Source organism: Martes martes (assembly GCF_963455335.1).
Source record: "Martes martes genome assembly, chromosome: 12".
NCBI lineage: Eukaryota > Metazoa > Chordata > Mammalia > Carnivora > Mustelidae > Martes > Martes martes.
This window is the reverse complement of record NC_137900.1, coordinates 17081575-17108805: the sequence shown is the minus strand read 5'-3', so window position 1 is coordinate 17108805 and position 27231 is coordinate 17081575. Positions and strand designations below refer to the sequence as shown.

Below are 27231 nucleotides of genomic sequence, written 5' to 3'. Positions count from 1 at the left end.
CTTCATTGGTCCCACAGGACAACTGATGTCTCAAAAATTAATCATCAGTGTGGTTTCCTGTGTTTACTCAAAAATCGTCCATTTTTTACTATCTCTGGCTTCTTCCATAAACTGCATAAATAGGTTTTTGTGTTTCAGCTTTTTGTTTACCAAAAGTTGAAGGGATACATTTCTAGAACCCAAGAAGGTTTACCAGAAAGTCAGCGTGGGGGTGCCTGGCTGACTCAGTTAGTGAAGCATGTGACCCTTGATTTTGAGATCGTGAGTTCAAGCCCCACAGTAGATGTGGAGATTACTTAAAAATAAAATCTTAAAAAAAAAAAAAAAAGTGGAAAACGAGGTATTTCCGAACGGGCATCCTGGTCTAAGTGTTCTGTTTATTTGTTCTTGGATTTTTATCAGCGCCCCTTTCCAAAATACCCTGAGCTACTACTACTACTATTCTGCTACAACTACTCCTTACAATTGAAAACACTTGAGACTGAATCCTTAGCAAGCCTTGAGAGCGGTAGGAGTACTCTATCTTACAGATACAGGCATAGACATTTAGGCAAGATAGGTAACTCGGCCAAGGCCCCACTCTAATAAGTGGTAGCATTGAGGGCATTTCAAAGGAAAGCCATTTTGCACTCCTGTAAACTAAACGGGCAGGCAGCGTGGGTTACCAGTGGCTTTATTGCAAAGCTGCACGAAGGAACCCGTCGGCTGCTACAGATCCCACCAGCAAAACACAGGAGACCACATCGTGGGCAGACAGAAGGGCCAGGAAGTCAGGTCTCCTCGAAATCCACAGATATTTCCCATATCACCGCTTTCAAAGGGTGTTTTTCTTTGTTCATGGCTGAAATTCTTTGGAGCATCCTGGCCGGAGCTTTCTTCTCTGGTAGGTGCCAGGAAGCTGTGACAGGCTCATTAACAGGCAGTAGAGAGTGGCCCTGGGAGGTCTTCGAGTTATTTTCTAGATAATTGGGAACCCACGAGACTTTCTTAAAAACAACCTTATCTTCGGTTACAAGAATCCATCTCAATCAAGTAGGCTAACCCCTTTCAAACAAATTCTTTGGCTCTAGAAAGCGTTGTGGTTTGATTTTTATTTGGGGTTTTGTTCTTGGGTTTTTGTTTTTTGTTTTGTTTTATTTTGGTTGGTTGGTTTTTTTTTTTTCCGTTTCATTGTTGACCACTTTCTTGCAATGCGGCACTTATCAGATGTTACTTATTTCAGGCAGATGGAGGATTTGCCCCACAAGAGAAGGCCATTTACTAGAAATAGGTAGATCCCTTATTCCCCAAATGCAATAACGTTCCTTAGTCCACTTCAGAAATGAGCCCTCACACGTGTCTGTTGCCTCCCTAGATCATTTCAAGAGGCGTAAAATGCTTCCAGAAACAGCTTTGTAAAAAAATAAACAGATTCCACATTTTAGAGAAGGCCTCGACAACGGGGATTGCGAAGGGGGGAGGTTGTGACTTACCAGGTTTCTCTGGTGTAAGAGACTTGCATGACTTATTTTCAGTAAGTCCTTTGAGGAAAAAAAAAAGCAAACACCTGCCACTCCAAATCATCCCTAAATGTTTCATGTTGAGTTTCTCATTGCTTTCTTCCTTTTTTTTTTTTCCCCCTAAGTATTGACCTGAAGCTAAAAGGAAAGCCCTAGTTGGCCGTGCTTGGAAGAAGAGGATGCTCTCCTGCTTCATGATTCTGCCGAAGCCCATCCACCTGGAGGACGTGGGGCGAATGCTGCTTCTTTCCACTTTGCACTACCTGGTGCCATTCTAAATTTCTAAGGGGAAAAACAGTAAGGGAATTTGTTTACTCTTCACGTATTTTATGAAATTGTGTGTATTTTCCTATTTTGCCAGTTACGTGCCTCAAAGATTTCAGTTGAACCTTAGCAAGACAATAGGACCTTCCATTCCAATATTCGGTTAACCCTTGGTGCGCTGCATCTCCTCTCTTAGACTGGTCGTGACCGATCAGATACCTTCTGTCCGCTCTTAATCATGAGCGGATTCATTTCCAGACATTAGCTGGATTTCTCCTTGGTGATCATTTTAGGTCTAAAACACCTGGGGCTCGGCGCTCCCCAGGCAAGTTGTCCCCCATGGAACTCTGCCTTTAAAACCCTCGGCTCGCTTAACACGGCTGTAACCAGATTGAGGTGTGAAGTCACCATCAGCTGAGTGTACCCCTGTGGGTCTTGCCCCGTGAATCGTCTCTAACGTCTCAAAGGGACCCAGGTTTTCTAATTCACATCAGGTTTATTTTATCAAATCAGGCGTCGTGTTTTCTGTGAATTGGCCTTCTTAAAAATCATCATTTCTCCTACAAACCTTGAAGACCTCCACGCTGAGAAACTTACGGAGTGATGTTGGCATTTTTTGCTAGCTCTCTGTGCTTCATGCTGTCAGCCTGGTTCAAAACGTTCCGTTGGGAGTGCCAAGGACTCGGGTGTCTGGTGGGCTGCTCAGAAATTCATTATTTGGGAACCTTCATTTATCTCAAGTTCCCTCTCACGGGCATTACAAAAAGCAATCTGCTTTCAGTCGCTTTCATCTGATTGGAGGTTTAACATGAAATAAGAGTGTGGCCTCCGATTTGCAAAATTCCTCTGCATAGTCTTCACGCGCCCTTTAAAATACCAACGTGTTTTCAGATCCAAGGGCCTCTAGCAGAGGGGATGGCAAAGGCCTGGACCAATGGAGCACACCACCTGTTTCCACATGGCCTTCTCATTAAGAATGGCTTTCACATTGGGGTCGAAAAACTTTTTAAATATTTTATGACACATGAAAATTACTCAGATTTCAGTATCCTTGGAAACACAGGGCTGCACGAATTGGTGCCCAGACTCTCTGGGGCTACTTTTGCCTCTAGCAGCCGCAGAGCCGAGCAGTGGCAGCAGACCATGAGGCTGACAAAGCCTGAACTATTTCCTCTCTAAAGAGTTAGACCAGGGTTCTGCCATGGGCTGGGGTGGTGGCTACATCCAGGAGAGCCGTTCAGGGTACTTGAGTCCTGGGCATCCTGCACTTTCAAATGCCTTGAGGTAGACCTCTTTGTACAGGTGACGGGATGTGGCTGACACCATTCGCTTCAGGTCTGCCTCCCACCCACCTTCCAGACCCGCGCGCATACACACAGGTCAGCACTCCTTCCTCCACAAGCCATACTTACCCGAGTTCCCCTCTGTGTCCCTTTCAGCCGAGCATCTTGTGGAACTGTGTTCTTTTGGGTCTCCTCCCTTCTGACTTCTGTCTTGTCCAGTAGAAAAGCCCTCGAACATATGCTCTGTCTGTGCCCAGCTCCACCCTTGGAAGCCCACATTATGCCTCTCCTGGAGCTCAGTGTTGACATAAGACCAGTGACCTAACATTTGCTACGTTCACCCCCGGACCGCTGTTGGCCTAGCACGGTTACTGACAATGCTCCCTTTTGCTCAGCCGTGTCCCATTTTGGAGAATGAATTAAGTGGCACCCCTAACCACAGAAAGGCATGAGGAAGGCAGGGTTGTGTTTAGTTGGTGCAATCCTGAGGACGCAGAGCTCCTCATAGGGGAGTCTCGTTGTAGTCAACCAGACACAGCAATGGTCTCACCATTCACATTTCCCTTGAGCTTGTCTTAGCCTGTTCATGGAGAACTACTCAGGTGGTCTTCTCTTGGAAGCTTCATCTTCCTACATGGAAATCGTGAACCTCTCTCCCAGTCACTGATTTTGTTCAGGCTGTTCCGTGGGCCGCACCACCGTTCCGCTAGGCATCTGCCATTTTAGTCTCTTAAAAAGATGCATTAAGTGCACGTTCTAGAGAAAAGCCACTCTATAGATTCCGTCCAAGTAAGTAGAATTCTAGAAGAATCCTGAACAACGAATCCCTAGGCAGATAGGTAGACAGATGTAAACACTCACATCAGTAGCTAGCTAGCTCTTACATTCTGAGCATTCTTGCTTTGGTGCTGACTTCTGGGGATGGTTTTGCACTTTTCCTATAGGTTTGTAGGTCAGGGAACCGAGGGCTCTCGGGGCAAATCCCAAGGGGGCAACCGCTGTCTGCGTAGGTCCTTGATTCACAAAGAACATAAATCTACTCAGAAGCTACCATCAAGGAGAGAAAGAGGGTGTCAGGGCAATTGCCAGGGGTGAGGGAAAATCCTGAAGTTCCTCACTGAAGCCATACAGTGTTTTGTGGGGTCACCTCCTGAGACAGGCTCCGCAATGTGTGAGAAGTCACTACTCTAAGCTTTCATGTTACTAAGCTGTCATTTTCAGTATTTGGTTACAGCATCACGTTTACGCCTCCTCTAATCACAATGCCTCCATAGTCTGCTCCCTTAGACACATTTAGATGTGCACAAACTAATCTTTTCTATATTTGAAAGTTTTTCTATCATGTATCAGATTGCTCAGAATAAAGTGTCTATTAGAGTCTGTTTTGGTAAATAAATAATTTATCCCTAAATAGCGTGGATTCATAATATAAAGATATGTAACAACACCATATTAAAAAATTATATATATATATATGTATATATATATAGCCTCTCTGTATGACTCAGAAATAAAAACTGATTCCACAAGTCACGGGCTTTCTTTTCTCTGTGTCAGCGAGAGTCTTTCTCTAGCTTTGCTTCTGCTGAAGACCATGTGGCTGTCGGTACAGCTTGGCACTTGGTCCTTGAGGACAGTACTAATTTTGGCTTTCGTGGTTCCTTGATTTGTGTCCACTTCTCCTTTCTCTGTACTTGGCCTTTGGGAGGCATGTATTTATTTTAAAGTCAAAGTATATTAAATGGCATTTAAGTTTTAGTTTTGGGTTCCCCCACCCCGACACACACACACACTTCAATAGCCTTCAGGAAAAATCAGACTTGGGAATTAGCCCTGTGCCTTAAAAAAAAAAAAAAAAAAATCTAATAAACAAATTTATTCCTCTGCCTCTCCAAGAGGGTTTGGAGTAATCAAATGAGCAGCTGCTCTACAGGAAGTGAGACTTTGCATGTTCTCATGATCCAGGAATGAGTCACTATCCCAATAGTGGATACTGTCCTCTACCCAGTGAAGGTAAGAAGGACGAGAGGAGATAGAGACGTGGCTGTGGTCTCAAATGAAGGGCATGTTGCTGGAAGGTTAACTGTTCTATTCATCTCCCTTTTCCCTAACTATGGGAGTGGGAACTGGGGGCCGGCTAGGAGTCTAGCACTGGGGGAGAGGATGAGTAGAAATGTGGTGAGTATGCTCGGTGACACTCTACAGTTGGTCGAAAGCAACAAACTCCACATCCATGGAGCCACACTAACAGGGTAGAGTGGAGAGAGGAAGAACAACTCAATATAACTCAAAAAACTCAATAGGGCCTTGATGTAACACCAACGCTACGTATTCTGCAAGATGCATGCCTGTGTCGGGATTGAGCACACTCATTGGAGTACAGAGTGGCGCTAGGAGGATCCAGGATGAAGTTGGGAGCCTCGTTAAAAACCAAAATCAAAATATGTTATGGGCTGAAGTGAAGAGCAAATAAAATAAAATCTTAAGCTTTCAGCCCCCGGTCGCAGAAAAACTGTGTCAAGGCACGCTGCATCTCCCAAGGGCTGCTCCTTCCGCAGCGTCTCTTGCGGTTGCACCATCTCCCTGTGTGGGCAGCGTCCATGTGCTTGTCGCGAGCCACCCCGGGTTTCACCACCCTGTAGGACCTCAGAGAGTTTCACTGAGCTGGAATCTTTTGTACATACCACTTCTCACCCTGCTGTGGGCTTTGCAGAGCAAAGAGACTGTTGTGCGAGGCTAATCTTTCTCTGGAATTTCACTCACGTTCATCCGAAATAAGTCTCTTGGGCCAGCCAAATTATTTCTTTGCCATATATGACCATTTTAACTTAGATATCAGATGCTCATCACTGCCAACGCTTATCTCTCTGGCCTTACCCCTTGTAAGAGACTCCCACCCCTGATGCTGGATCACGACCTCCTCGTGAAAGTCTTCCACTTTCGATCAGTGAACTAAATTCCCATTTTCGCCTGTCTTTGTTCTCTCTTGCTGCAAAACAAATTATACTCGATTCTCCTTATTGGTAGTTCTGTCCTATAAAGTCACTGAGAACGCTGAATTAGCAAATGCTGACCCACTGCTCCTCACTTACAGGGTTAGGTTCCTGTGAGCCGCTGATGGTGTTGTTTCTGTGAACTGATCAACACAACCTTGTGCAGTGTGTGTTTCTGCGTCAATACACTTTAATGTATATTGTCGCTTCATTAACATTAAATTCACAATCAACAGCCTGGATGTAACTCATGCCTGAATGAAGCTTATCTGGGATGTGAATTTTCTCCATACGGAGACATTCCTGTGTTTAGGAATAGTAACGTTTCTGCTCTATGCTTGGGAACCATTCTAAACAGTGAAATCAACAAAAATCACAAAAATGCACAAAACATGGCACTAAATTGAGCATGAAAAGGACACTTGTTTACTGTATGAGACCGAAACAAGAAGCAGAACCTTGCCTTGTTTGACCTCAGCTGGGAGCGTGCACATCAGGCAACCCAAAGTTTTCACTACTCTGCATATGTCCACAAATAACCATGAAAGCACCATGAGTCTTGATTTTGAGGTTACACATAAATCTGAGTGAGGAGGTAAACTTGCAGTGTGGAATCCTTGAATAATGAACATTCAGTGTATGCCAAAATTCAGCGACCTGAAACAACAGTTTCCGTGGATTAGAAATCCAGATACGTCTTAGCTGGCCCTCCATGCCCAAGTCCCACAAGCTGCAATCACAGCATGGACCCAAGGCTCAGGCAAGGTTCAACTGGGACCGAATCTGCTTCCAACTTCATTCACATGGTTGTGGGCAGGGTTCAGTTTCTCCAGCGCCGTTGGACTAAGGCCTTCATCCCTTGATGGCTGATAACTGGAATCTGCCCTTAGTTCTTTGACTCCTGGACCTCTCCAATATGGCCGCTTGCTTCATTGAAACCAACAAGGATCTGCCCGCAAGATGAAAGTTATCATTGTTTGTAACCTAATCACCAAAGTGATGTTGTGTCGCTTTTGCTGTATTCTATTGTTTAGAAGCAAGTTACTAGATCCAGCCCACACCCAAGGGGAGAGCATGACACAAGGGTATGAATACAAAGAGGAGGGATCATTGGATACCATCTTACAAGTTGCCCTCTTGTATCCCTCAAGCCTTCTGCAATGCTTCTTTGATTTCCTCTGTCTCTTTTCATCTACAAGTAATTATATTTCTCAATCTTTTCCTTTTCTTCCTTTTTTCCTATAATTTTCCCGTGAGTTCAGTAACATATCTCTTCAGATTATTCAAATCCTGGTTTCAATCCCAACCTCCAAACCCCCATGATCATTTTCTCACTCGGTCTCTGTGCCCACTGCAATCCCTGAAGGGGGGAAAAAAATTTAATTATCTCCGTTCTCCAACTGATGAGACCATTTCCCTACCATCCCATTGCCGTTGGAATCACGCATCCTGGGATTTAAATCCTGGCTCTGCTTACCAGCTATATTGCTTTGGGCTAGTTATTTAACTTTGTTGAGCTCTAGTTTACTCATTTTTTTAAAATGTGGATAAAACTCTCATCTTACATGGTTATGTAAGAGTTAAATGGGATTTAAATGCCCAGAGAAGCCATTCAATACACATTAGTTCTCTTCCCCACCCTCTTTTTTTCTTCATCTTTCCACATACCCAGACTTTTCTCTGTTAACATGCCAACTTCTCCCAATCCACTGCCAACACCCACCCCCCGATTAGTTTTTGTCAACTATGTCAGCATCTTATTTCCTATCCCACCCCCTTTTCTAAATAGACTAATTCTCCTTAATCCTTCCTCCTCTTCTCCCAGAGCTATTTTAGTGCATCTCTCTTATTCCTCCCCTAGCTCATTCCCAGCTTTCACTTCCTATTTTTGTTTGGTTTACCTCTGATTTTTACTATTTGGGAACAATCTCAAACTTGCAAGAACAGTAGAAGAAATTACTTTTCCTCAAACTCTTGAGAGTAAGTTGTCTACCTAACACCTCATCGCCCCCAAATGTTTTGTGTGTTTCCTACAAACAAGGACATTTTTGTAACCCAACACAGCTATTCAAACCAGGAAGTTAACACTGAAACATGACCACCACTGAGTTCACACATGCCATTCAAGTTTTACCTGTTGTCTCAATAAATGTACTTTATAGCACAAGGATCCAGTTCAGAATCACACGTGGCATTTTGTCACATCTCTCTAGTCTCCTTCAATCTGGAACCATTTTTCAGCTTCTCTCTGACTTTCACTGTAGAACCGTTGTCCTACAATCCTGTGGAAGGCAGGAGATGGAAACATTCAAATAAATGGAATTCACGGCAAAGTAAACATCAAAGAGAAGACCAGGTGCGGTGCCAGCGATGTATAAACATGACTCCAAGAGCTATCAGTAATTCAGATGTGCAAAGACCATTGATTCTGTGTTGAGGTCCCATTACCATTCTCACCAACCATGTGATCATGAATATGTCACATTAAGCATTAAGTTTCTGCCAAAATGTTATCTGTGCTTGTGTTTAGGTGGTGATACCAGCAGATGCAGTTTTTCTTCCTCTTCTTGCCTTCTACTGATCAGTATCTCTCGACTAAAAAAAATGGTCATGAATGACTTCTAATGATGGCAAAGAATCAATATGAAACTATACAAACTTGGTTTATTATGCTGATAAGAAAATTTTTCTTAATACATTTGACATTTCATAACCTATCCTAGGACATATTTTTTAGGCTCAAACACTATTCCTGTGCCTGTAAGTATCAAATCAAGAAAGGTTTTAGCAACAAATTCTGTTGCTATACTCTCTACCCCAACGTTCTTGTCCCTGAGACTCTCTGAGAAGAGGAGCCACTGTGGGGTCCCCAGCCCTTAAAGGCATGTACATACAGCTCTGGGCAGTAGACCAGAGTCATAAGCTCAGCTGTATTTCTCTGAGCTCTGACCAAGCCTTAAGGTTCTGACCACAAGCCTCTCCCTCTCCCTGTTCCACTCCTTTCTCCCATGTTGGAGAGGACAAGAATAATTGATTATGCTGAGATAGAAGACAAGTTCTTCTCAGAGAGCTTTCTCCTTCTCATTTCTCTTCTAGTTGACAGTTTGGGACAGAAAGACCTACAGTCTGGCTTACAGACACGTGAGTTTAATGGACTCACATGTGTAAGAATGAAGAAAAGGCAGTTGAAGAATTGATGTGGTCTATTCATGTCAAAGCGAGTCTTCAAGCTCAAGTTCATTAGGGATACCAAGGGCCAGCCTTCCAAAAATGCAGCTTTCTTGGGGCGCCTGGGTGGCTCAGTGGGTTAAAGCCTCTGCCTTCGGCTCAGGTCATGCTCTCAGGGTCCTGGGATCGAGCCCCACGTCGGGCTCTCTGCTCAGCAGGGAGCCTGCTTCCCCCTCTCTCTCTGTCTGCCTCTCTGCCTACTTGTGATCTCTCTCTCTGTCAAATAAATAAATAAAATCTTTAAAAAAAAAATGCAGCTTTCTCTAAGGTCATGGGGAATGTCAATCTTCCCAAGTCATTCCTGAGGAGCATTGGAATGACTGATGGGCTCTGAAGAAAAAAAAAAACAGTCTTCCCCCACGTCCTCCCCTTTTGACCACTAGAAGACTTGGAAATTAGAACTCGCTTAAGAGATCAGTCAGGGAAACACTAATAGAAACTCTGCTGTATTTCTAATTTAAATTTTCTCCCAAATACATATTTTAAAGAATTTTAATATAACATGTGGTTGCTATATAGTTTTCAGACAAAGACATACGTAAAGGAAAGCCCTTTCGTACCACACATTTATTGCTAAAAATGAAGCCCAAACTGGGTGGCTTAGAATAATAACACTCATTCATTCTGCCCACTCACCTACGGTTTGCTCAGGACTTTGCAGGGCTGACACATCTCTGTTCTGCGCAGCGTCTGTCTGGGCAGCTTGGCGGGGGCTGGTGGATCCAGGTTCAAGTCTGACTAACCTGGATAGCAAGTTGTTTGAAATGTTTGGCACATTTAAAGCTACAGTTTTCCTGAGGATACATATTATGGTGGTTTTAAAAGAATATGAGGATTGTAAAAAAAGAAACAAGTAGTCGCCTTGCACTTCCTAAAATACAGTTTTTGAAAAAAACACGAGACTTTCACAAAAATTTAGAATGAATGGGTCAAAGACGTACTCTGACCATTAAGGAATCACGTTACATGAGACATTAAGACTGGTGGAGCAGATGAAAAAGCGGGGTGGTGCAGAGTATGTTAGGCATGATCCCCTGAATTTGCTAATAGCTGTATATAATCAGTATACTATCCAATAAGGCAATAAAACGCCATGTTTGTAGTGATCATTTCTACTGGTGGAAATCAATCATGTCTTGACTGAATAATATGCATTTCTGGGGAAATGATCTCCCTTCTGCAGTCTCGGCCCCTGTACGGAAGGAATTGTCCCTCTGACCCTCCTTGTCCAAGATGGGTTTGCTGCCTGGCCTCTCCCAGAGGGGAATTCCATCCCCCCAGTGAGAGATTAGGGGCAGGGCCTTGTGTCCCCCCCGGAGTCCAAACGACACGGAGATTTCACAGAGACTTCAGTGAGCACCTCCGCGTTCTCCGGGGCACTTGGATCTGGAAGGCTTTGGGTCGGACCTTGCTGGCAGACATCCTGGAAATGAAGAACGCGGAACAATGAAGACAAACAACGGAGGGGGAAGAGCATGGCGGTGGCCCCACTGCCTGATTGCAGCCCTAATCCCAGAATTCTCGGTTATATGCAATAGATTTCCATTTTGGGGGGGGGTGTTGATTAAGCCAGGTAAATGGATTTCTCCCAATACAAGAAGGTTCTCGAGCTCTCGCTGCTTCTTCTGTGCTAGCCAACTGAACCTCAGATAGTCACTGCTCTGTGTGTCAATGTTCCCTTCTATCAAAGGAATAAACGATACCTACAAAGAGTCATGAAGATTAAATACATAATAAATATAAAATATTTTTACAATGCAAAGGAAAAGGAAACATCATATACCTTAATTTTTCTAAATTAAATTCTTCCTAGCCCTCCAGTTACTAGGATGAAAAGACTCCTCATACCAGTCATTACTGGGGGCTCTTTTACTCTTTAGTGTTTAAAAAAAAAAAAAAAGTCAAAAATTACCTAGGAAAGATTGGTCTTTGGTCTACCATGGCTGCCGCTGGGATGGTCGCTGCCCAAGACCACGTGGTCCATTAAAGGCAGGTGGCTTCACAGGCTCTTGGCCATCTGGGGGAGCTAGACTTGGACCCAGCTCCTGAGAGTAAGCTGTTTGATATTCGGTGCCCCCAGCAAATGCATCCACTCACCCCGTCAGAAGTCTTGCTCTTGCTCGGGCACTTGCATACAAGGCATGGATGTGTGCGGATTCTTCTGCCCATGGTGCTTCTGACTTGGGCTGGGAAACACACACACACACACACACGTGCATGTGTGAATTAACAACTGGCGGTAGGCAGCCTCCAAGAGGACTCCCCCTCATCCCGCCTCCGGGTGTTCTCACTTTGTGTCACCCTCTCCCCTGGACTGGGGGCTTGGACCTAGTGACTCCCCCCGAAGAAGCAGAACACAGCACAAGGGATAGAATGACTCCTCCGAAATTAGCCTCTCAAACAACAGTAACATCTCTCTTGGTTGCTTTCTCTCCCCTTCTCCCGCACCGCTCCGAGGGAAGCCCGATGCCGTTCTGTGAGCGACCCCACAGAGGATCCTGTGTGGCAAGGGACTGATAGCTAGGACCGCAGCCAGAAAGGACCGGAGGCTTGCCAAACGCCGCATGACGGAGTCTGGAAGCAGAGAGATCGATCCTCCCTGAGATCCGCCTTGAGATGACTCCGTAACTCTGCCAAAACCTTGGGTTCAGCCTTGGGAGGGACCCTAAGCCAGCGAGGCAGCTGATTCCTGACCTAGTGAAACTGTGAGAGAATAAGTGTCACTTGTTTTGGAGAAGTTAAGGTTTGGAATAATTCAGTATACAGCAACAGATAACTAACAAACCGCCCTAAAGAGCAGTAGCCCCGAATTTTCTGGAAAAGAGGGTGAAATTGCCTTTTCCTCCTTTTGGAAGTCTCTCCTGGCAGGGAGTAGGAAACAGCAGTAAGTTGCTTAGTAAATTACCCTGCGACAAGCACAAGCAATGACGGGCAGCCGCGTGAGGAGGTCTAACAAGAATCACGGAGGGAAATCACTGTCACTGACAGTCCACGCTCTCCTCCACAGTCAAGAGCAGCCACACTCCCTGCACTGGGTAACAATCAGCATCCTCCTTCCAGGGGAAGGAAGGAACAGAGTCCAATGCTCGCAGGAACTGTGGTGAGGCAGCTGCCCCGACTCCCTAAAATGCCCCTTAGCCTAAAGAAACCCAAACCCGTTCCCCTGGCCACAAGAAAACAAGCTGGTTCGGCTTTGGGGTTCCAGGGATAATGGAAAGTCCTCAAAGGCTAGAACTCCCTCCTCTCCCAGAGGACCTTGGCCAAAACCTGGAGATTCTGGTGCAAATGGGGGACTCCAAGCCATCCATGATGGGGAGCCTCCAGGAACAGGAGCCCCGCACACAGCACCCGACTCCAGAGGATGATCTGAGGTCCAAGAAACTGGGCGCTGGGGGCTCTGTGTGGGTCTTCACCAGCAAGGTCTCAGCACATTCATGCATAGCGTGCCCCTAAAATGAGGTGTGGGGGTGGGGGAAGGCTTGTGTGTGTTACCCTGGGGAGCCCCACTGTCTTTGTGTTCAATGTCACCACTACCTGCAGAGTCTGTATAAGACTGGGTGCATCCACAACACATTTGAAAACATTTTGTAGTCAAGTATGTCCTGATCGCTCCTTTTTTTTTTTTTTTTAAGATTTTATTTATTTACTTGACAGAGGGAGATCACAAGTAGGCACAGAGGCAGGCAGAGAGGGGGGCGTGGATGGGAAACAGGTTCCCTGCTGAGCAGAGAGCCCAACGCAGGACTCGATCCCAGGACCCTGAGATCATGACCTGAGCCGAAGGCAGAGGCTTTAACTCCCTGAGCCACCCAGGCGCCCTGATTGTTCCATCTTTATTCAGCAAATGAGCTTTCCTGCTTTTGGGGTCCCTCCTATTTTCCCATATGGGCAAGAGTGGGGAAGGGGGAGGAAAGGCCAGTGCTGGAAACAGAGTAGGACCCGGGCGTCTCTCCTGGTGGCCGCCCTCTCATCCCTTGGAACAGGTCTCATACGAGCCCTGGGTACGGAAATCCTGTCTGATGGTGACTACGGGAAGAAGCAAAATTTGGGATCCGCTAATGACTTCCTGGGGGACCAAGGCCAGGCTCTGAGGTGTTTTACTGCACGACCTCCCCTTTGATGAACCTCAGGAACGTGAGAAAATCACCAGCAGGGGAGTCACATGCCTAATGGATGGTGACTGAGTACCTCTTAACTTCACTTTGGAAAAATCTGGTTAAATGATGGTGGGGAGGTTTCCAATTTCCAGGCTAGCATGGAAGGAGCCTGGAAGTGGTCTTTCCTGACCACACAAGAAAAAGACAAAAACAAAAAAAACCCCAGCCACTCTTCTATCCCATCGCACTGAGGTCATAGGACCAAGGGCCACCCCTGAAGTTGAGGGGACAGAAGCAAACACGGAGAATCCTGCTCTCCCGGAGCCGAAGGTTTAGGGCTTCCGTGACTGACAAATTGTTGGAGGCCCCGTGTGGAGGAGGCTCAGAGTTAGACATCCTGGGGGGGGTGGGCCATCGGAGGGGAAACCCCATCCCGCCATGAGTTTTGTCTCCAGGAGCCCTATCAGATTGACAGCGAAGATCAGAGAAAAGTTCCCTGGGGCTTCCAGCAAGGGGAGGGGAGGGGCACCCAGAAGACTTTGCTCTTTACAAGATCTGCCCTCAAGAGAGCCTAACGTCCTGCGGTCTTACCAGAGCCCAACGGACCTGAAAGAGAGAAAATACCCAGCTCCGGGCGCCCCCCCCCCCAGCCTTCCCATCTCACCTAAGGGAGAAAACACAGGGAGGCGGAGACACACAGTGGCGGGGGGGGGGGCACCACCCAGGGTCACAGGCTCCCCAAAGACGGAGTCCTAATTATAGGATCGCAGAGCCCTGCCTCCTTCCCCACACCTCACCATCCTACCCGTGGGGCCCCTGCGCAACAGGGGAATACAACCGAAAGAACTATGTGTCTCAGACTGTATTTAACAAGTCTCTGGGGAGACCCCTGAAACAACAGGGGTGACACAAACAAAGACGCCAGGGAAGGTTAGCCTCTGACGCCGACAGGAACATCCAACAGCGCGTTATGTCTCTGACAGAACCTCCCACTGAAGACCCGTTTCCCTCCACTCCTTTACCCACGGTATTATGCCCAGTTTTCCAGAAAAATCGCAAGGCACATCGAAAGACAAATGAAATGATGGATTACAATGTCATTGACCAGATTATAAAAGCAGAAGTGAGTCCTCCCAGACTCTAGGCTCACTTGCTGTCAGCTTCCCCACTTGTTTTTCTAGGATCATCATCTCAGAGCTCAGGCAGGTGAGGAGTCTGGGGGAGCCGGGGGAAGCCACGCTGCTGGCTCCTCTCCACTCCTCCAAGTAGAAAGGGCGGCGTTCCTCTGTCAGAAGGCTCCAGTGGCTTTCTCGGGCTTACCCACTCGTGCTGGAGCCCTGAAGGCGGGCCCCTGACTTGGAGCTTAGGACCTGAGTCGACCTGCTCAGAGCTTGGAATCAGCCCAGAGTCCAGCCAGCCTGGCTCCAAGGGAGACTCAGGGGCCCTAGCGTGATGAGCCCAGGGTGGGGATTTGTGGGTTGGTCCTAGGGCCTGGGCAATCCCCTCCATCCCAAAGGCCAGAGGCTGGGTCTTCCCTCATCCTACGCCAAGAGCTTCTAGGCTTTCTAGGTTGGGGAAGCAAACTGGAACCCATGGCAATAATGGGAAGGGGTTCAGGCCGGACCGCTGCCCTCCCCACCCCCCATTTGCCGGCTAACAAACACAACTATGGCTCTTTCCATAAGTGAGAGATTAGGAACCTGACAAGATGAAGTTAGGTAAGGAGGTTGGGTCAGGGACCAAGTTTGGGTGGGTGGTAGGATCTAGCATCTGAGCGAGCTCTGTGGCTAGGAAGGAAATGTCACATCATGGGGTGAGAACCAGGCCATTAAGAAATCGAGATCCAGTGGCAGAGAGACACCCTGTGGTGAGGAAGAAGAAAAGGAAACGGATGGGCCGGCTGCTTGGTGGAGGCCAGACATGAGGAAGCAGAGGGGACTCTGGCAGGGGAGTTGGGGTGTCCCGGGGCACAGCAAGAGTGGCACCTTCCCATGACACAGGAAGACCTACTCATTCTGCAGCAAGCTTGACGGAAAGGACGCATGCAGCTACCTTCAGCAGGGGACTTCCTCAAGTGGCTGCAGAGGGGGCACCAGCTACAGCCAGGAGCCCTGCAGGGCACCGGGTGCCCGGCCAAGGCCATGGCCGCCAAGTTCCCAACTTCACCGTTTTCCTTCCCTCACCCCAAGGCTTTCTCCCACCGACTCCTCCTGATGGGTCTCCCTGCTCTGTCAATGCAGGTTGTACCTAACGGTACAGGGACCCTGGCTGACACAGGCCAGGCTGGGAAAAAAGATACAGGAAGGAAGGGAAGAGATTAACCACCCTTTCCCCAGGGACAGTGGGTCCTAGCTCAGGTCAACCCCTTCCGGGCGAGTGTTCCAAACTGGGAACATAGAGGTCCAGGTGACATGCGGTGAGGGTCAGAGCAAAGACACCTTGACGAGGCTAATTACAACAGCCCTTTAGGCTTTTTCTGTCCCCACAGTCAGGAAGAGACTGCTTGGCCTCCCGTGGAGACAGCGTCCCCAGTGGTCCCGTCCACCCCTTCTCCCACTGTCTCCTCCTGCAGGAGCTCCTTCCGACCCACTTGCCAGAGGCCCTGTAAGCGGCAGGTGGAGGCTACTAGACCCCAGATTTGGGAGAAAGGGAAGGGGGGCATCATTTCCCAGCCTCCTCAGGTCAGGCTACCATGTGAAGTCTGGCAACACCTGAGTCACTTGTTGGCAAGCAGGACATCCAACTCTTTGGGGACAGAAAGGCCAAGCAGAGCATGTGCATGGGCCATGGCGACCCCACGGCTGACGCCTGGAGCACCTGGTGTAGCAAACGCCGAGCAGGCTCTTCCGGGATGTCCTCGTCTGCGTGGCGCATTTGGATCGCACCTGGTGGTTGTTCCTCACAGGGACCCCTCTGTCTTACTCAAAGGGACATCTCGTGAGCCCTCAGACCTAACACAGCTTGAGGGATCCCCAGTCCTTCTCCTGCCCAGAGCCTGCCCCACCCCAAGATCCCAACAATAGTCACGGAATGCGGCACTGGGAAAAGATGGAGAAGGAGTAGACAGATGCCATCAAACAAGTGATCTCATAATTACATTTTCGAAGCATCGAGAGGTCAATAGGGATTTTGTTGAAATGTTGGAAATCCCGAGGGAAAATTCAGGAAACCCTTCCTAGGGCAAGCAAGCCCAGTGTGACTGAAAACAAAAGATACTGTGACCTACAAGGGCACTTACTCCCTGGAGATGATGGTTATGAGACAGGAAGGTGTCCCCCATGGGTCATGTCAGGAAAACACGGGTGTGCAGGCTGACAGGGATGTGGGCCAACGGAATTGTTCTGATTAAAAAGAGAATTTAGATGATGGGGTGGGGGAGAGAGGGCTAGCAGGAGAGAGGCCAGAAGGAAGGGGAGGATAATGGGGTGTGGGTCAAAACTTGAGAACCCCCGGTCAGGGAGAGACTCTGTACTACAAACAATCACCGAAGGGGAGGGGTATGTTTGGGCCACTTTGCTCACGGATGCTTCCTTGTGGAAGTGGATCCTTCTGGACAAACTTGAAAGCTTTCTTCTGCCTGGGTGATATGAGGCCAGAATCCGTGATAGGAGGACGTGGCCCTCGAGGACAGAGGGGTTCTGAGCGCACTTCCCTGGGACTTGGCAAAACCTGATGAGCAGACTTCAGCCTTGAAGGCAGTGGGGCTGGTGGGGATGACCCGTGGGGACAGATAGACCCTGACGTCATTCGGGTTATCCATGGAATAAACAGAAAACTGTACTAATGTATAAACCCCGTGTGATTACAAGGTGGCGTTGGAAAATAGGAAGGCAAAGAGAAGTGCAGAGGGATGTCTTCGGCTCAGGTGGGGTACAGGCAGCCCCTGGGGGTGAGGGGTCAGTATCTAGTGTCCCCCTGCGCCCTTCCCCCACCCGCAGATACTCTGCTTCCATTTCTAGCACATTCTGCCTGCCGGTTGCCCGAGGCAGTAGGGGCCTCAGACAGTGGCCAAAGATCTCTTCTTTAGGAATTTCTTTTTTTTAATGTTTTTTTGTGATGTGGAGCGCCTTCTGTTTCTCCATTTGCTGGAGAGGAATCTCACTTCAGCAATATTTTGGAAAAACGGAAACAAGAATTGGGAGCAGGTTCAACCTAATTTCTCAGTTCACAGATAAAACTAGACAATAGTTAAAAGTTCTACACATTTTGAAAATTACAAGTTCCTTTCTCTTTTTGATACAGGTAATTTCTTAAAGAGGAAATATAGCTTGATAGAGGATACCTACATATAATAAACGTTATATAATTGTTATAAAGAACTCCTGAGGGGCGCTTGGGTGGTTCAGTTATTAAGTGTCTGCCTTCGGCTTGGGTCATGATCCCAGAGTCCTGGGATCGAGTCCTGAATCAGGCTCCCTGCTCCGTGGGAAGCCTGCTTCTCCCTCTCCAACTCCCTCTGCTGTGTTCCCTCTCTCGCTGTGTCTCTCTCAAATAAATAAATAAAATCTTAAAAAAAAGAAAAAGAAAAAGAACTCCTGATATACAGAAATTATTCCCAAGTCTGGGACTTGTCGGTTAAATTCCTGTATCATTCTTACTTAAAGGAAAAGCAAAAAGTTCTGTGGTTGAAAGGCAGTCATAACTTACCAGTAAGAATTGTTTAACTTATTATTTGACTTTTGCTTGACACTTTGGTGATAAAAAACAATGTTTGCTCATTCCACTAATACTATCGAGGCTGCTTAATATTTTATAGTCCTTGGCTAAGTTTCATTATAATCCTGAACTAAATGCTGCAGTGTAGGCGGACACCATCTTCGGCCCCTGGAAAGTCAGTGTCTACAAGGAGAGAAAATATATAAATATGGCAACCTCCAATGGCCCCACAAGGCAGTAGGGTGTATGACTAAGAGCTATGCTGGGAGCAGTGCCGTCTGGTGCTGACTTTGCCACTAACTAGATGTGTGACATTGAGCAGGGCCCTCCCTTATGCCCCATGGGGCCCCATTTCCTTATATTTAAAATGAGAGAGCTGAGCTATTCTCTCAAAGGGCCTAGTTCGCTGCTAGAAGAGGAAATGTTTACTAACAGCTATCCTAGGGAGGATGGAGAGCCCTCAGGTTGTCTACCAATAGTCATTTGATCACCCCCTGCCCCCGGAGTTTATTTGTCTGGGATTAACGCGTATAAGCAAGGAAGTGTTCTAAATGGATCAACAGAATGGCTTTTGTCTTGTCAAAGTGAATAGCTTAGGTAATGTCAGGTTTAAGATCCCCAACCCCTTCGTGACCTGAGCCACTACGATTGGGTTAGGACACAGCCAGTCGGAATGAGGTATAGGATTTTCGTGGGGAATTCTCAGATTCGCAGACTCTCCCTTGGCTGGGTAGTGGGAAAGGCTGGAAAGGCTGTGGTCATTCACAAGAGGGGTTAAGTGGATGCCCCTGGAGAGCGTCACCAAGAGGTGGGTGAGAAAACAGAGTCAGAGTCTTCTAGAGCCCCAAAGCAAGAATTCACATAGCTACCCCTGGAAGGGTATGATCTAAATAGGAAAAAAAGAAGGGAGACTCTTAATATTGGGACAGGTGGCAGGAATCTGGAGGGAACGTGCTGTACTTCAATAATGGCACCTTGCTTGGTTGAAGCAGAGAAGGTGTATTCATTCAATATTAAGCATCTGCGTTATAAAAATATTGATGCTGCCTGTGGTTGAGGTTGGCTGTGCGGTCATGGGTTCAGGACAGAGCCGTGGCATGACCCAGTTCTCAAAGAGCTTATAGCCAAGCAGAGGGACTAAAAGGTCAACCACCAACTACAACAGAGGAGGGATGACCCCTCATTCAGCTCCAGGGTCTGCCCCCAGGCAAGAAGAGTTTCAAGGAGGGGGTTGTCTTTTGAATTCTTACCTGCAAGGAATTATGATCCACATAGTACAGATAAGAAAACTATTGTATGTAAAATATCACATACCAAGTTAGACCGTCATTACCGATAAGCCATAAAGGTTTGTTTTGCCCCTCTTCTACACATTCCTTTAAGGATTACCTAAAATCACAAAAGCAGCTAGCAAGTGGTAGAGTCAAGAATTGACACCAAGTCTTTCAGGCTTCAAAACCTCAGTATAGACTCTCACTTTTCAAAATGTGGTCTGTCAAGATGATGTCAAAATGCCAAGAACATCAGCATCATCTAGGAGCTGGCCTGGCTATATAATTTGGATGGCCCAGTACAAAGCAAAACTCTGGGTGCCTTCTTCAGAATAAGGAAAAAAGGACCATGGTAGGTACCAAGAGATGAAGCTTTTTCATGTCTCCCGCAGCCTCTCAACTAGTGATGTTTTAGATTTGCTGTTTAATGTCATTCTAAGAAAAGAAACATTTAGATTTTAAATGAACTCGCATGGATTTCCCATTCATCTTTTTATCCTGTAATGCCAGTTTTAAATGGAAACTTCAAGTTAATTCATACGTGGAATCATCAGAATTACACCGCTTGTGTTTTGTAACTTGTACACGCATTCGCGTTGTGTTCTCACCCAAACACTGAACAAAGCAACTCAACTATTCTTAGCATTTTACTTTAGTTTTTTTTTTTTTTTAGTATTTTACTTCTCAATGAGCTCATAGTCTATCAACAATCTCCCATTTCTGCTTCTTGAGGAAGAAGGAAGAACTGAAAGAAAAGGGGAATTTTTCTCTCCTTGTGTGGCATCGCTTTGGGCATAAGTGGTTGGCTAAGAGAGAGAAGCAACAGGAAGGATGTGTTAGGGTTTCTTAGTCATTCATGGCTCTTAGAACGACATTTCTTTCTTTCTCTAGTCACAAAAACTTCTGGTTCTAAGGCTGCCAGCACCATCAACCTTCCTAAGTCACAGACGTAGCATTATCCTATACTTGCTTTGAGATGTGCAGAATTCCCACCAGGATTCTGTACTCGTGGGCATCCCCACCATTATACATACACAAATGGGGCAGCAAGAGACAGGGGACGGGCACACTCACACTGCCCTGTGGGCCCTCCTTCTCACTTGTGCTGGCTGCCCGCACACCTGACTGTACTCACAAAACACAGGTTCAAGTTTAAATTAGGAAGAATTTGTAGGGGTGCCTGGATGGCTCAGTCGGTTAAGTGACTAACTCTTGGTTTCAGCTCAGGTTGTGACCTCAAGGTCGTGAGACTGAGCCCTTCATCGGGCTCTACTCTCAGCATGGAGTCTGCTTGAGATTCTCTCTCCCTCTCCCTCTGCTTCTCCCCTCACTCTCTCTCTCTTAAATAAAGTCTAAAAAAAAAAAAAAAAAAAGGAATGTCAGGTCACAGTAGAGCATCTAACAAAGCTCAGAACCTTGTGGGCAGAGGCTGCAGCTTGAAGCCAGCTGTGCCTGTGAGCTGGTTAGCAGTGCAGGTTGGCAGCTCCCCTACCCCCAAGCTCAGTCAAAATCTGTGTCTCCATGAGCTCCCCAGGTGGTCTGTGGGAGCATTAACGTTTGAGAAGCTCTGGTGTAGTCCAGACCATTGAATATTCTGTCTCCCTAGCTTGATGCGGACTTTCCTCCCTGGCTGGGTTAAGTGACAATGTCTTCTCTGGTCTGCCTCCGTCATCCCTCCTATGGGTCTGCGTCCAGCTCCACCAGGATGTTAGCAACCCATGGCCTGCTGGCTTTTCTGAAAACCTATTTATGAGGCTTTACTGAAATGTCAAGCTCACCTGCCTTCCCTCCAAGGCCTTTGTATATCCTGAATCCCAAGGAAGAAACCACAGAAGCAGATCCTAGGGGCCGGGCCAGAGGCAGAGGCCCTCAAAAGATGAAAGTCTTGTTAATTTATGCATCAGTATGTAAGGGAGGTATCCTTGTTATTGAGAATTCAGAAGTAAGAGTCTTTTCCTCCACCTTTGCTATTTAATTCCATTATTTCCTTGCTTTTGCTAGTTTTGAATTTGCCCAAAGTGCCAATTCTCTACTTCAGTTTGAGATTTTTCATAATCAAAAGACAGAGGGTTTTGATTTGTATTTCTCTGATGCTGAGTGACGTGGAGACTTTTTTCATGTGTCTTGTTGGCCGTTTGGATGTCTTCTTTGGAGAAATGTCTGTTCATATCCTCTGCCTGTTTCTTGATTGGTTTATTTGTTTCTTGGGTGTGGAGTTTGAAAATTTCTTAATAGATTTTGGGTACTAGCCTTTTATCTGATAAGACATTTGCAAATATCTTCTCCCATTATGTAGGTTGTCTTATGGTTTTGTTGATTGACTATTTCCTTCCACAATGAGATACCACCTCACACCAGTCAGAATGGCTAAAATTAACAAGTCAGGAAATGACAGGTGCTGGCGAGGATGCAGAGAAAGGGGAGCCCTCCTACACGGGTGGTAGAAAAGCAAGCTGGTGCAGCCACTCTGGAAAACAGTATGGAGGTTCCTCCAAGAGTAGAAAATAGAGCTACCCTATGACCCAGCAATCACACTACTGGGTATCTACCCCAAAGATACAAACGTAGTGATCTGAAGAGGCACATGCACCCGAATGTTTATAGCAGCAATGTCCACAATAGCCAAACTATGGAAAGTGCCCAGATGTCCACTGACAGATGAATGGATAAAGATGTGAGATACATATACGTATGTATCTCATATATATATATATATATACAACCTATATATATGTATATAACCCATATATATGATATATATATCATATATATAACCCAGCCATCAAAAATAATGAAATCCTACCATTTGCAACAACATAGGTGGGACTAGAGGGTATTATGCTAAGCGAAATAAGTCAGAGAAAAACAAATATCATATGATTTCACTCATATGTGGAATTTAAGAAACAAAACAGATGAAGATTGGGGAAGGGAGCGAAAAACAGATTAAGACAAAATCAGAGAGGGAGACAAACCATGAGAGACTCTGAACTATGGGAAAGAAACTGAGGGTTGCTGGAGGGGAAGGAGGTGGGGGATGGGTAACCAGGTGATGGGCATTAAGGAGGGCAGGTGATGTGATGAGCACTAGGTATTACATGCAGCTGATGAATCACTGACCTCTACCTCTGAAACTAATGATGTTATATGTTAATTTATTTTAAATTAAAAACAAAAAGAGGGGCACAGAGCCTCCTTAAAAAAAAATAATAATTTTAACCTCCGCCCACCTCTGAATATCTTTAAGAAGAGGAGAACAGGGAATGGAAAATGTAATTCTGACATTCTCTTTCATAGTTCCTAAGAATAATAATTTGAGCAAAGAAATCAGGTCAGAATTAGGAAACTTCTTCTTTCACTTTCAACCTCAGAAATAACCTCAGAGTTACCCCAGAGCTAACACAGAAGCGCCCCTCGGTTCGGGAGCAAAGCTTCTCTGCACACCGCTAGCTTGCAGGCTAATACAATGTTTTCTTACACAACAGTGGCTCTCCTCCTCCTGTGTGGGGGAGCGGTTAAAAAAAAAAGAAAAAAGAGAGAGAGAGAAAGGAAAAAGACAAGAAAGAGAAAAAAAGAAAAGAAAGAAGTTTCAAAAAGACACCTGTTACTCCCTGGATGGGAATGGCTTCCTTCTCCTCCAAAGCTTCATGATTAAGCCCAATGGCCGAGTTTTCAAGGTCAAGTGGCTGCTTACGATTTATCAGTACCGCTCTGACATTCAGACATCTCAAGTTTGAAACCAAGCTTATGGGCTTCCTGACAAGAACTGGAAAAGGCATCCAGAAAGGACTAGCTAGAGTAGGGAGTGAGGAAGCCGAACAGAGAGAGTGGGGGTGTGACTCAGGTCCACAGAAGGAGTGGGGAGCATGACTGGGGCCCACAGAGAGAACGGGGGGTGTGACTCAGGCTCACAGAGGAAGTGGGTGTGCGACTGGGTTCCACAGAGAGACGGGGGTATGAATGGAACCCACAGAGGGAGTTGGGGGATGACTCGGGCTCACACCTCTGTGTGAGAAAGTGGGGGCATGATGGGGACCCACAGGCGGGGTTGTGACTGGAATCCACAGAGAGAGGGTGGACGGTACTCAAACCCACCGAGAGAAAGGGTGTGACTCAAACTCACAGAGAGAAGGAAGAAGGGCGGAATGACGCGGTGGCCCACAGAGGAGGGGGCGTGACTGAGACCCATGGCAGGGGTGGGGGGTAGTGTGTGACCTTGACTGGGACCTCCTAAAGGTCCCGGACTTTTCAGAAGCTCCCTTCTCCCCAACCCACAACTAAGGCAAGGGCAGGGCAGCAAAGAGACAGCGGAGTAGTTAGCTCTTTGAGGTTGAGTTTTTAACACAAAACCGTGTGCTCCGAAGTATTTCCTTGTACACTGTCCTGCTTGCACAATGATTGCATTCTCTTTTGGATCACCAACTCGGGACATTCGGTAGCATGAGTGACAAGGACATTTTAAATTCATGGGAAATACAAAACCCCCTTTGTGGGCATTGGTTTCAGCGGCTGCCTCAGGTAACAAGAGTTGAGCTAAGTTTCCCTCCTTTCCCCTTCCTTATCCATTGATTCTCTGGCCCAAGGTGCTATCAAGTAGCCTGCTGACCCGTGGGCCGAGGGAGGGAGGAGGAGATGAAAAGCGAGTTAATCCACCAGACGGAGAGGGGGCTGGTTTCATCGGGAGACAGCTGTGTTTCCAAAGCCGGATCAAAATCAGGTTCAAGAAGTTAAGTCCTGCTTAAAAAGCTGCAGGCGAAGAGAGCGGAGTGGGCTGAGCGGGCCAGAATACAAGGCCTCACTTCCTCTCCTCAGTTTCTCTGTTGCTCTGGGGCCTGGAAGCTGGGTGGGTTCAGGCTGGAGAGTCCCCACTTTCTATAGTCAGGAGCTTCGCAGTTGGCTGGGCCTTGGCTCAAGTCCTATTTTTCTGTCCTTCTCTGGAACTCAGGATCTTCTGCAAAATGAGACAGCACTATCCCCTATCTCATGAGCTTTGGGGGAGGAATCCATGGGGGAAAAAAAAAAAAGCAATGAGCTCACAGCTCAGGGTATACAAGTAACAGTAATGGTAGTGTGGAGGTAATCGGTATTTTAAAGGGGAAACTATCGGGGCGCCTGGATGGCTCAGTCATTTAAGAGTCTGAATCTTGACTTCAGCTCAGGGTATGATCTCAGGGTCCTGAGTTGGGCTCTGTGCCCAGCAAGGAGTCCGCTTGGGATTCTCTCTCCCTCTGCCCCCCCCCCCTCTGCTCGTGCATTTTCTCTCCAAAATCTTAAAAAAACAAATTTTTAAAAAGGGAGAAGCTATTGTCTAAAAGCCCAAACTCCCAGGTTTCCAAAGGACATAACCAAAGGATCATGAGGGAGGCCCTGAGTGACTCTCCAAACCCCCCAAGGTCTGGGGGGAAAGCCACAGCAACCCCTTCCTTTCCCGTTTGCCTAGACTTGCATTTCCCTCTTTTGCCTCTCCCTCTCGTTTTTTTCTTTTCTTCCCCAAAGACCCTGCCAGCCTCATGCTTTCCTGATAGAGTAACTTGAGGAAAATCCCCTCACGTTGCTGATGCCCATCTGCTTCTTTAAGGCAGGAGGACGATGAAGCGGCTGCCTTCCAAATCCCTTTGGAAGCCAACGTAACAAAATTATCCACTCCTCGTCTTTCCCGAAACTTCGCCTTTATTTGCCCTTTACCACTCAAAGTCCTGTGACCAAGACCTACCTGGCTGAGCTTGAGGCACTTGCCCCCACGAGGCAAGGCAACATAAGAGAAAGATTCCCCCAGGGACTTTGGGCTTCCTCGAGAGGAGAGCAGGACCCGGATTTTTGCATTCTGTTGAAGAGGGGATAGTTCCTTCAGAGAAATCAGAGAACAGACATTGGGGTTGGCGTGGAGCAAAAAGCCAGCACTGCTACAGACAGTGCCCGGGAGAACGAGCCCCGGGAGGAGGAAGGAAGACGGCCGCTCAGCTGCTTGGTCCGTGTTGCTACTGAGCAACAGGTGCAAAAAGTGGGTGTCAGCCTTGATGGGCCCTTGGGGTCGGTGGGGGGACTCTTAAAGGCACACGTCACAATGTGACTAGGTAGTCCTCTCCCACACACACACTGCACCCGGTCCCACGGGCCCATGTCTTTTTCTTTCCGGAAAAAAAAGAGGTAGTCGTTTTCATCCCTGCCACAGATGGGTAGACGGGGGAGAGGGGAGGCATCCAGCCACTAAGGAAAAGCATGTGGCGACCATCAGGTGTTTCCTCTTTAGATGAAATCACCGGGGCATTTCAATGATGTCCCGGCTTCTTTCGAGATCCTTCTGCTTCCTTGGCGTGACAAGCCAGGCCCAGGCCCCCTCCAACCTCCCTCCTGGCCACGTCCCCCTTCCCCTTCACTGCAGCCGGCTCAGGAGATCCTCCGTGTCCCGCATGTGGCCCCTTCTCTGTGCCCGCTGTTGGGAATGCTGTTCCTTCGGCTGCAGCCGGCCGACCCCCTCTGCAAATGCTTCGTCTTGCTCCTCCTTCAGCCTGGTGAGCAGACTCTACCCCGCTCTCTCACCCCATCCAATCAAGCATTTCCCCCTCGTCTCTGACTTCTCCCTTAGCCTGTGCCTCCTGGACCGTAGGGACTGGATCTCGCCTCTGTACTTCAGCACCCGATTCCAGGAGGGACGCCTACAGGGCGCTCGGAGCTCCAGGTGGGAACGTGGAGGCCCACAGCCGGGGCTTTTAGCTCTCCACTGAGACAAGCACAGACACGCACGCGTCCTTTCTGTGCATCTAGTGTTATTCTGACAGCACATGATGACGTCTGTGCACAAGCAGGGCACGAAAAACGAGCCACCATATAGACGGTCGATTAAAAAAACCAAGCAATGGAGGGTTCTGCCGCAAGTTCCGAAGATGCCGCCCAAGGGAAAAAGTGGTTCCGGGAAAGGGGGGAAAGGGGGAGCAGCCTCTGGGAGTGACAGTTCTGACAAGAAGGCTCAGGGTCCCAAAGGTGGTGGCAGTGCAGTAAAGGTCAGACACATTCTGTGTGAAAAACATGGGAAAATCATGGAAGCCATGGAAAAGTTAAAGTCTGGAATGAGATTCAATGAAGTGGCCACACAGTATAGTGAAGATAAAGCCAGGCAAGGGGGCGACTTGGGTTGGATGACCAGAGGTTCCATGGTGGGACCATTTCAAGAAGCAGCATTTGCCTTGCCTGTAAGTGGGCTGGATAAGCCTGTGTTTACAGACCCTCCAGTTAAGACAAAATTTGGATATCATATTATTATGGTTGAAGGGAGAAAATAAAATTGTACAAAAGACAAAACAAAAACAAAAACACCAAGCATTGGTTTTGCTTTCCGAATTGTTAGAGGATTCCCCCAGATAAGTCAGTTTTCAGGAAAACCTGGTGTGGAGGTGGAGAAGTGAGGCCAGGAGGGACAGAGAACAGCCCACGGTGGGGGGAGGACACCTGAAGTTCAGGGCCACGCGGGACCCGAGTCTGTGTGGGTCATGCAGTCCGGAATGTCGAGGGCTGGCAGCCTGAGAGGCACATCCTGCCCTCAGAACGTGGCGGGAGTTGTCAGGAACCCTCCGTGGGTGTGGAAGTGAGATGCTGGGGCACAGGGAAGAGGCTGTGGGATCTGTTGTAGGGTCTTAGGTCTTCCGTGCTGGTCAGCTTCTCCTGAGGGGAGTGTCCCACTCGCACCTGCGGGTTAAAAGACCAAGGCTGCGGCCATTCCCACCCCTCCAACTTGGCTGGGCTTCTTTGAGCTCGTTCGCCCATTCCCACTCATCCACTGGCTTTCCACCTTCCCTTTTCTAGTTGTTTCCTCTGCTCTTAGTCTTTGTGGATTTGTGCTTTAAAATCATTCATTTATAGTCATTTTTGTGGGGCCTTGAGAGAGAACCAAGATAAACATAGATGTTCAAGCCACCATGTACTAGCCAGTCAGTTTTCCATAT

The 27231-nt window shown here is 47.4% G+C and overlaps 2 protein-coding genes across 5 annotated transcripts in view; both read left to right on the top strand.

The window, feature by feature from the left end:
• The window catches only part of PRUNE2 (prune homolog 2 with BCH domain), a 260015-nt gene extending 255569 nt beyond the window's left edge, over positions 1–4446 (top strand). For all 4 annotated transcript variants that reach the window (XM_080820337.1, XM_080820336.1, XM_080820335.1 and 1 more), the window contains one exon: positions 1625–4446. In XM_080820337.1, coding sequence (XP_080676463.1) covers positions 1625–1655 — 31 coding nt within the window. In that variant the 3' untranslated portion in view covers positions 1656–4446. The remainder of the gene's footprint in view (positions 1–1624) is intronic.
• Positions 4447–26160: 21714 nt separating this feature from the next.
• On the top strand, positions 26161–26575 carry LOC308353672 (peptidyl-prolyl cis-trans isomerase NIMA-interacting 4). The gene has a single exon (XM_080820653.1). The coding sequence runs from the start codon at positions 26176–26178 to the stop codon at positions 26569–26571; it is 396 nt and encodes a 131-aa protein (XP_080676779.1). The 5' UTR covers positions 26161–26175; the 3' UTR covers positions 26572–26575.
• Positions 26576–27231: the final 656 nt, after the last annotated feature.

Coding starts and splice junctions, on each gene's coding strand:
- LOC308353672 (XM_080820653.1), top strand. CDS start 26,176: ATGCCGCCCAAGGGAAAAAGTGGTTCCGGGAAAGGGGGGAAAGGGGGA.